Consider the following 10,100-nt stretch of genomic DNA (forward strand, 5'->3'; position numbering starts at 1 on the left):
CCTAAAAGTCAAGCGTCTTGTTCACCTGGGATTGAATGTGACCGCACACCTCTCCACCTCGACGTAGACCTATTCGAAGGAAACACGTTTCGTTGGAGGTCATAAATCCGGACCCTAGTCCATTTTAATGTTGTAAGCTCATACTTCATTAGATTGAACCATATGTAATGTTTTGTTTGGTAAATTGAAAGAGTCCTTATTCAAAACACCGATCCGGTTACACGTGTGACATGACAACAATCAACACGATACAAATCATTAGCAAGTTGTCCAGCCTAGTTTATTCACCAAGGTCTTATCAATATTTCAAGGACCATGATTCGTTATTTGTATGGTACCATTTATATAAGATGCGAACGCATGGTACTTAATATAAAAGACCTCAACATTTTCCAGGGTGATTTTGAATGGGGGGAGGAGGTTATCAAAATTGAACAGGACCGGAATACGTATTATCACATTGCCATGTTAAGTCTTCACGTAATAAAGAAATGTAATGGTACAAAGTACAGTGCTCCAGATAACTTTTGAACATGTGGGGTTTTTCACCCCTACCTCTCCAAAGTGTTGGGGTGAAAACTTAAATTTTAAACCATGAAGTGCTGTAAAAGCAACGTTTCCTGAAAATGTTGAAATAAGATGAATAATTTGTATGTGTTATTCTTATAGTATGCGGTTAAGAATGACTCAAATTCATATTTTTGTGTTGTCTTGACATGTGGTATTATTTTTCCATTTCACTGTGATTGTGTTTAAATGTTTAAACCCAAAACTCAATGAGTTGCATATTTTTTTCGTTTGAATATATATATAGTACACATATCCTTCTTCGTTTTTTATCATTCCATATTCGAACAGCCCTTCTTGGCTCTAAGTCAGTTCAGGTCCTAACATGTTGATTTTCATCAATGTATTGACAGTTGCTGCTTTGAGAGAGCATCTTAACCGTGACTTTAGGCGGTTTTGCACACTGAATGATCGTTCACATTCTATTGATGTTATACACAAGGTTAATGCAATTTGTGCTAAAACAGAAAAGTTTGGAATCATTTTTGAATGAAGTAAAACTACCCGACGATTGTTGACATTTTGATAGCGCCATAATTTAATTTTCTCTCGTGTTAGCGTTTGTAACAGGAGGCATTGATATGCAAGCGTCTCGGTGACTCACTGTAAGCGTATTATAATATGCTAAATTGGACCCGGAGACTGACGCAATGTTCCGGATTTTGCTTGCGTGAATTAAGCAAGTTCATTTTTTTCTTTTGCGTAATTTGTGAAATATCGTACGTGAATACGCATTCACGCAAGCTATCTGGAGCACTGAAAGTAAATTGTGCATTGGTAGGATATGGTATAGTGGATAACGAACACCAAGACCGTTGATTTTGGATCTATTCCCAAATGTAGCAGAACTGGACTGGCCCTGGGTCAATCGTTAGCGACCTGCTCAATTGGTAGAGCGTCTAAGGTTTCGAACCCCGGCCTGGCCGTTGCATTTTTCCTCTCCTATAACATTTGGTGCCTGTGACCAACCCTTGTTTCAAGTACTAGCTATATATAGGTGAATGTTTGACTTGGTTTGTAAATAGTTGTGTCTTCGGAGAGCAAAGACTTCGAAAAAGAAGGGAGGAATGTAGCAGAACTGGACTGGGTCGTGACCAAGTTACTCAATTGGTAGAGTGTCTGTTTAAAGTTTGAGGGTCCTGCATGGGTTCGAACCCCGGTCTAGCCGTTACATTTTTCCTCTCCTTAGTCTAATTAAACCTGATTGGAAACAAAAAGGTATGGGTCATCTGCCCAACCAAATGAGTTTCTCCTGGTACTCTGGTTCCACTCACATTAAGAACACCCCCGGGGCCCCCCTCCACCTCTGCAAGCAAACATCCTGGTCAGCAAAGCATTAATTAAGTAGCTCTAAACAACTTGTTGCTCATAACTGTTGTAAAATACATTTGTAAGTACATGTAATATCTATATCTAAATTGTGCATTTCAAAAATATATAATGCATATGGTAGACCCATAGACAATTAAGTCACCAAGGACATCTCTGTAGGTCTATATAGGAATCATTCATTTCAAAGACCAAGTTGTCTATGATGTTTGTTCGTATTATGTAAAATATTCAATGACAAGTATATAGTAAGGAGCAAAAAAGTGTTTTATTTACTCCTTCTTTTCCTTTATTTTTACACAAATTATCTTCATTAAATATTATCAACCACTGAATATACAATTAAAATTTCTTGGAAAAGGTCAGGTCTATCCAAAGTTCATTAGGTCTATACAAAAATGTTTACCAGTATCTCAATCACAGCCCTATTGTCTATGTTGTATAAATTCTAAGACTGGTATATTGAACAGTATTATAGATAAGGAACAGGGCCTAGTAGCTAGCAGGGATCAAATTGCTGCAGTATATAGCATAACATTTGTATTTGTTCAATGAAATGTGAATTCACTGAGGTATAGAGTTGTCAAACCTCCCCCATGATCATTAGGAAGGGGGCTCCCTCATTTTTACTAAAATTTACCAATCTCCCCGAAAACTCCCTCATTCAAGTCCAAATTCACACAAACTCAAAATCAACATCCTGTGGTCAAATGATCTCCTAGTTACTGCAGGGTGTCTGTGTGTAATGATCATAACATTAACAGGTATGTCTGAATCAAATGAATGCTTTTTGGAGTTATTTTGATACATACAAAGGGAAATATAAATTGAGCAAAGCAATTTCAGTCACGTTTCACACTTTCTCCCTCATTGGAAATGTGAATGGAGTGAGATCTCCCTCATTGGAAATGTGAATGGAGTGAGATCTCCCTCATTTGAGGTTTCAGATGTTGACACCCATGCTGAGGCCTATAATGTCAACTCTTTTTGTCAATGTCTCGTTTAAAGTTGTGCCAGCATGATATATATATTGATAGCATCAAATTTGCATACAAAATGGCATTGATTAAATAGTTCAGATATTTTACTTACACTTTCTCTGGTTTTAAACATCTGTGACTGAACCAAACATAAGGTTATTGCTCCCTCAGCCTTTGTAAGAGCCTTTTTTGAGAGACACTTTTTTTTAAATCTAATATCCTGGAATTTTATTTAAGATCTCAGAAATGTGCATAACATAAATAATTGTACATATTATGACTGGTACACTATGGATTATAACTCAATATTATGATTATGTGTTTACAGGTAATAAAGAACTTCCCAGATGCAGCAATGAAGTATTACACAGGAAGCTTTATATTTCCTTTCCAATGGGATCAAGTTGTAACTGGGTTTTGGCAGAAGTATTCCTTATCAAACAGGTATTGCATCAGCAGCAGCTATGTTTCTTTTCCTTTTTATTTTCAAAATTTCACAAAGTTTTTTTATTGTCGTATTATGTTGATATACAGTGCACCAGTCAAGGCTTTCAGTCGACTCTTGGCATTGAAAGTAAACAAATATGAAATAAATACTGGTATGTCGTCTCAAATCCAAGAGTCAAAGACTAATTTTGGGGAGTCAATGACTAATTTTGGGGAGTCAACGACTAATTTTGGGGAGTCAACAAGTTACTCTCAAGGATTTTTTTGAAAGAAAGAAAATACAGTTGTATCTCCTTGTAAAATTCCAGTGTCTTTTTCTTCTGGTGTATCTGTTTTGAAAAGTTTTCATATTTCATACATTTATAATTAGTTTAACGATGTTTTATCAATTTTAGTAAACACATAAATTCCGAGGATGTGCTGTCACGGAAGATTGTTGAAGGCAAGCTTTTCTCAAAGAGACTCATCAACAAGTCGGCTGGCTCTGCCCAGAAGGTGGCAAACATGCTGTTTAACAAAAAGGCAAAACGGACATGGGTCATTGAGGAATCTGTTGTAGACCCGGTGGAGAAAACCATGGTTACCTACACACGAAACATTGGCCTCAAGGAATTAGCTGTAAGTATCTTACATATGTCTCACTTACCTACACACAAAACATTGGCCTCAAGGAGTTAGCTGTAAGTATCTTGCATGTCTCAAGACCTAAACTGAGGCATTGGCCTCAAAGAATTAGATGTTAAGTATTTGATATGCTTCCAGAACCTTCTCATGAAATATTTGCTAAAATAAGTACCTTGTATCATAGTGGTATGTAATATAAAGCCATCTGGAACCTAACACAAATAAACGTGGCCTCCAGGAATAAGCTTAATAATAATCCACCAGAACCTACACATGAAACACTGGCCTCAAGGAACTGTTTGCTAAATTTCAACATTGCATGATCGATACACTATGTAGTATTTTAGTTCCAATAAGATGGGTTTTGTTTTCTAATGTTTCAGTTCATCAGCAAATAGATTGTTGTAAAATGATATATGAGAATGCTGGTATTCCTGAACTTATTTAAAGATGTTTTCTACAATTTCAGTTGATTGAAGAAAAATGTGTTTACAAAGCAAACCCAGAGAAAACAGATGAAGTCATACAGATGAAGAGCGCTTGGATTGACTCCAGTCATGCCTATTTAGGCAGAATCATACAAAACCTTGTTTATCAACATTTCAAACGTCGGGCAGGAAAGTCAAGTGGTGAACTTCTTGGTGTCTTAACAAAACTATATAGCATGGAAGTGGCCGACCCCACAAATAGCTCGGGTATCAGACCCCTACTGAAAGATCACGACATCACAGGAAAGGCAATTCGTGCGGGCAAAAGTGTCGCTCAGAAGACGCCAAAACTTTGAAGGTGCCTTAATTTACATAGCTGTGTGGATGAAGTAGTCGGATTTATCTTCGGGTGAGGGGATGAATATTTGATTTGGATAAGTTACAGGAACGATAAATCATTTTTGCTCTTTTGGTAGTCAATACCCGGTGTATTTATGAAGAGAAAAAAAGTAATAGAACAATGCTTACAATTAATTAGATCATCTCGGTCAACTTTAGAAGTTTTTATAATTCTTTAAAAAAACAGATTCAAAAAGAGAAGAATATTTTTATATGATTAATTTTTATCCCTTGGAGCTTGTGAATACGAAGGAATGTCAATTTGTATAACTTGTAAACTATACTGAATTCCTGCGCTATAGAATGTTCAAAACAATCTGATTTTTTTGGTTTCAATCACTGTGAAGATTTTTATTAATTTCTAACAAACCTTTGAAGTTTTACGTAACAAAATCTTATAAGAGTTGATTGTGCTAATGCTGCATGGTGTATATATTATCCATGCTTTGTGTGAATCAGTTTGTACCTGTTTTCATCAAACCTGTTTCCTTATAAGTTGAGTGCTAGATTGACTTAAGGAATTATTCCATGGCCATGATGCCATACAAGTTAAGTTATAGGGAACAGATTACACACACAATCTATGTAAAACAGGGTTGTATGGAGCTTTTATACAACGTGGGTTAAAACGTTTGTTTTATGTTCTGATTCATGAAACCATGGATGTGTAATTGTGTATGTGAAAAAGATATTAAGGAATATACATCAACTGTTATTGACAAATGGTAGAAAGTCAATATGTGAGGTTGTGTTGAGATTATTACCGATAGTTTGGGGTGTATGCTGAGTCATCAATCTTAAGCATTGTGACATCTACCTCAATAAAACATAAACACCCACCGCCATCAAGAATCATGTACAGCTAACATGTATTCAAAACATTGTATTAGAAGAAACAGTTATGGTTTTAAATGGAATTCATGGTTTCAAAGTTTAAATGTCATTTTCCCATAATTAAGCATTGCCATTTTGTTTGACTGATGCAGAGTAAAGATGAAATTCTGTAAATTTCTAACTGGGAAAGAGGCTATAATTATGATATACATTGAATGTATATATATAATAGAGACCATTTTTTACCAGTTTGATAGAGATTCTACTGATATTAACAAATGTTGTGTCATTTTTAGCGATTAAAATACCTCAAAAAGCATCATGCATGTGATAAAAACAAAAAACAAATGCAAAAAATTAGGGACTTATACAAACTGCTTCTCTCGTATGATTATCATACTATCAAAGTTTCACAAGTTTGTTCCTGAAACTAATTCACTCAATATTGTTAAAAGTCTTAATTAGAAGGTAATAAATTTCATGGTGTTAATGTACAGTGTAAATTAAACCCCAGGGGAGTTTTGTCTGTAGTATACAGATTTTAATTTGTTTTACAAGTTCATGAAGATACAATCTTCGTAAGATACTGTATTCAGTTTAGTAAGTGCCCCAGCCCTTAAATGTTCTTCATCTTAAAGATGTTTTCCTCGTCAGAGCGTACATTCCTTTCCCATAAATTACAGACTACCTTTAACAGAGTGTCTTTAGTTAATGTTTAAGAATTTCACATCTTGGAACATTCTGCGATTGTTCTTATTTTCCAAAGTTCATAAACATTTATTAGAAAAAGCAATGTGCTCTAGTTATGCAACTAAGTGTAATTTTATAAATTACCTTTAAAGACTGAGTGTGAGATTTGTGACAAAATTGGAAAAGAGACCAAATTTTCGATTGAAATGGGTCCATGAATACGTGATTTCATTGCATTTCTATTACACAGATCAATCCCAAATATTTATATTACATTTTCATATCTAGAGAACCAGTCCGCTGGTAGATTTTGAAAAAATCTGCTAGCCCAATCAATATCTACATAGTAGATATTTCCATATATCACTGGCCTTGACAGAACATCTACATTTTTTGCGCTCTGCATACAATTCGGTCCAAGTGCATTAGTTTATCGTCGAATATTTCCACTTGAACTTGTTTCAACTGGGATATGCGAATGCGGCCCAAGTCAATTTGATGTCATGTCAGTTTCAAGTCAGCTGGAAAGGGGGGGGGGGGGGGGGGGGGGGGGATCATGTGAATTCAGGTTATTTTTTTTATGTCAATTCCCCATCAATTTCAGGTCAAGTTAAGATCAAGTTTTGGCCTGAAATTGAATTTTCTTGCTCATTTTAGGTAAAATTGACCTGAAAATTAGACCTGAAATTAACATCAAGAAATGTTGTCTGTGTATGGTGTAAATAGTGGATATGTATATTTCAGCTATACATCTGATTTGTATACTAGCTAGTATATAATTTACAATTGCAAAGCAAAATATTAAAGTTAACATGGTTTTAACAGAGAATTAATTCAATTATATAGGGAATGAGATGATTATGAACCAAAGCCATTTTTTTACAGGGCAGCTTAGAACATGTGCTTGTGTGTGTCACCATTTTAAATACCATTTTTCAATGAGTGTCTGGTTTGACTTAATTTTATTCATAAATGCTTTTACTTTTCAGGGACAGATACAACTCGAATGTGTTTATTTTGGAGGTTTATGTATACAAGACAAACCTAAAACAACTTTTGTTATTATTTTACCTGGATAATCTAATGTTCTGATTGTATTCAAAATCTGTAAATGAAAAATTAGAAATTTCACAATTATTGTGAAAGTTCGCTTTTGAAAATTAGCTAGACTGAGCAATAGTTTTTCAGTGTAGAATATTGCAAAAACTATCAAAATGGAATGGAAGCTATGATTTCATTTTGTGCCTATGACCTATGATTTGTGACAAAATGTTTATGTGTGTGCTTGTGTGTGCTTGTGGAGAAAATTATTAGTGCTAGCTAGTGACTGATGTCATCAAAAGATTGATTTAACTTTGTTATGAACATGTAATAAAAAAAAATATGAAGTAAAACAAGATTTTGAATTTATCTTTAAAGGGAAAAACCAGAAGGGAACCAAGATTTGGTGACGGGTATACTTGGACCTAAACTGAGGTGTTCAGAGTGATTTAAACACATTAATGGGGTTTAGATCAACTTTTGGTAAATCATATAGATATACTATGAGAAAAATAACCAGTGATTGCATTTAAATACAAATCTTACTATAGTGATTACTATTTGATTTATTAGCTCACCTGCCATACCGTTGTGTCCGTCGTCCGGACGTCCGTACGTCAACAATTTCTTTAAACGACTTCGTCTTCTTAACCACTTATTGGAATTTAACTAAATTTGTCTGGAAGCATCCCTAGGTGGTGGGGATTCAAAATTGTACCAATGATGGGGCTGACCCACCAGGGTGCTGAGGGGCAGGGCCAAAAGGGGGAAATTTGGCTATACTGCTTTAAGCGACTTCTTATATGGAACTAAGAGACGGATATCAACCATATTTGACCGGAAGCATCCCTAGGTGATGAGGATTCAAAATTGTACAAATGATGGGGCTGAACCACCAGGGGGCTGAGGGGCAGGGCCAAAAGGGGGAAATTTGGCTATACTGCTTTAAGCGATTTCTTCTCTGGAACTAAGAGATGGATATCAACCATATTTGACTGGAAGCATCCCTAGGTGGTGGAGATTCAAAATTGTACAAATAATTGGGCTGAGGGGTGGGGCCAAAAGGGGTTATTTGGCTATATTGCTTTAAGCGACTTCTTCTGTAGAACTATGCCATGGATATTGATCATATTTGGTCGGAAACATTCATGGAAGGCAGGGATACAAAATTACACAAATGGTGGTGCTGACCCCCCGGGCTAAGGGGTGTATTACTTGGAAATAGTTGAGATCCCCACCATATAACCATGGTATACAATTGCTGAGTATAAAGAGAAGATTGCTCATTTGATTCCAGGATGGCACTAGGGTCTGGCTCTGCCCTTGGAGACATACCTTAGTCCCTGGGCCATAACTTTAAAACTGTTGAGATCCCCACCCCAAAACTATATATACAAATGCTGGGCATAAAGAGACAAATGCAGTCATGATATCAGAATAGACCCGCGGGTCTGACCGATCCCCTAGGGACCTAGTTTCTGAGTCAAAGCTTGGAAACAGTTGAGATCCCCACCCCATAACCATACATAAAATTGCTGGGCATGACAAAATCTAATACAGTTATGCTACAAGGATTGGCCTTGAGGTCTGGCATATTCCCTTGATCTCCTTTGGAGAATATTTTGCCATGATTGCTAAGGTATCCAGGTGAGCGACACAGGCCCTCTGGGCCTCTTGTTTATAGAATATCCTTCCTGTTTATTTACATATAGTTGTTCCTTATAAACGGGTACTGTAGATACTGTAGACGTCCTATAAATAGGTTGCTCCCTCACTTCACAGGAACGGTCCCATTTTTACATGAGAATAGATTAAACATCTCGCACACGCTTTTATTCTGAAAACGGGAGCATTATGCTATCATTTTATGTAGCGTTACAAGGGTAACGTCGTTAATTTTATTACACATCATACACCCTTGATGATAGCGCAGTGCTCCGTGTTCACCATTACCACTTAATTTCACGGTAGGAAAGTGTCGAGAGAAAAATCAGTCATCCATGTGTGATGTAGAATTTCAACCCTACGAATAAGATTTTTGAAGTTTGGCACTCCGCAAAGCCACACGATAAACTTCGGGAAATGTTACCCATGTGTTGAGATTTCTGTCTACAACCCGTAAAACTGATGAGTTCTATTAATCTTAAAGTCACCATTGGACGTGTTAAAAAAATACTATAAATGCTGGAAACTTTATGGATTAGTGTCGGCGATTAGGAAATGTTTAGAAAATTACGAATTCAGGGACTATATACTTTTAACCGCCCTGTAATACCAGTAAATATTGCACTATTTTCAAAGACAACTAGGGGTTCGTACGTTTTTTTATGACATGCTAAATAATAAAAGAAATCTCAAAGCTAAAGGTAGAGAAAAATGGGGAGAACTCTGACTTTAATGATGATGACTGGGTCAGAATACATGTATACTTGCTGCCTTTCCAAGTTACTGAAAATACCAAACTTCAGTGGTTACAGTATAGAATCATCCATCATATTTTAACAACAAACTCATTTCTTTTCAAAGCACATATAGTAGTCAGTCCACTCTGTAACCTTTGTAATATTGAAAGAGAAACCATTGAACACTTGCTTCGGGAATGTGAAGAGGTACAGAATTTAGTACAAAACTTAGATAGCCTGTTGGAAGCACTATATATTCCTTTTACAGTTAACAAACAAACTCTACTGTTTGGTAAGATTGATAATAATAACAATCCTTGTCCTAAAGTGGATAATGAAATTATTTTAATCATAAAGCA

General features: G+C 36.0%; 1 protein-coding gene across 1 annotated transcript; it reads left to right on the plus strand.

Moving 5' to 3' along the window:
* Positions 1 to 20: 20 nt before the first annotated feature.
* LOC110455412 (PRELI domain-containing protein 1, mitochondrial-like) lies at positions 21 to 7,692 on the plus strand. Its single transcript, XM_021505537.1, has 4 exons — positions 21 to 132; positions 3,205 to 3,320; positions 3,719 to 3,941; positions 4,417 to 7,692. Exons 2-4 carry the CDS (start codon positions 3,232 to 3,234, stop codon positions 4,729 to 4,731), a joined length of 627 nt encoding a protein of 208 aa, XP_021361212.1. The 5' UTR covers positions 21 to 132; positions 3,205 to 3,231; the 3' UTR covers positions 4,732 to 7,692.
* Positions 7,693 to 10,100: the final 2,408 nt, after the last annotated feature.

Source organism: Mizuhopecten yessoensis, unplaced genomic scaffold, assembly GCF_002113885.1.
Source record: "Mizuhopecten yessoensis strain PY_sf001 unplaced genomic scaffold, ASM211388v2 scaffold8213, whole genome shotgun sequence".
In the NCBI taxonomy this organism is placed as follows: Eukaryota; Metazoa; Mollusca; class Bivalvia; order Pectinida; family Pectinidae; genus Mizuhopecten; species Mizuhopecten yessoensis.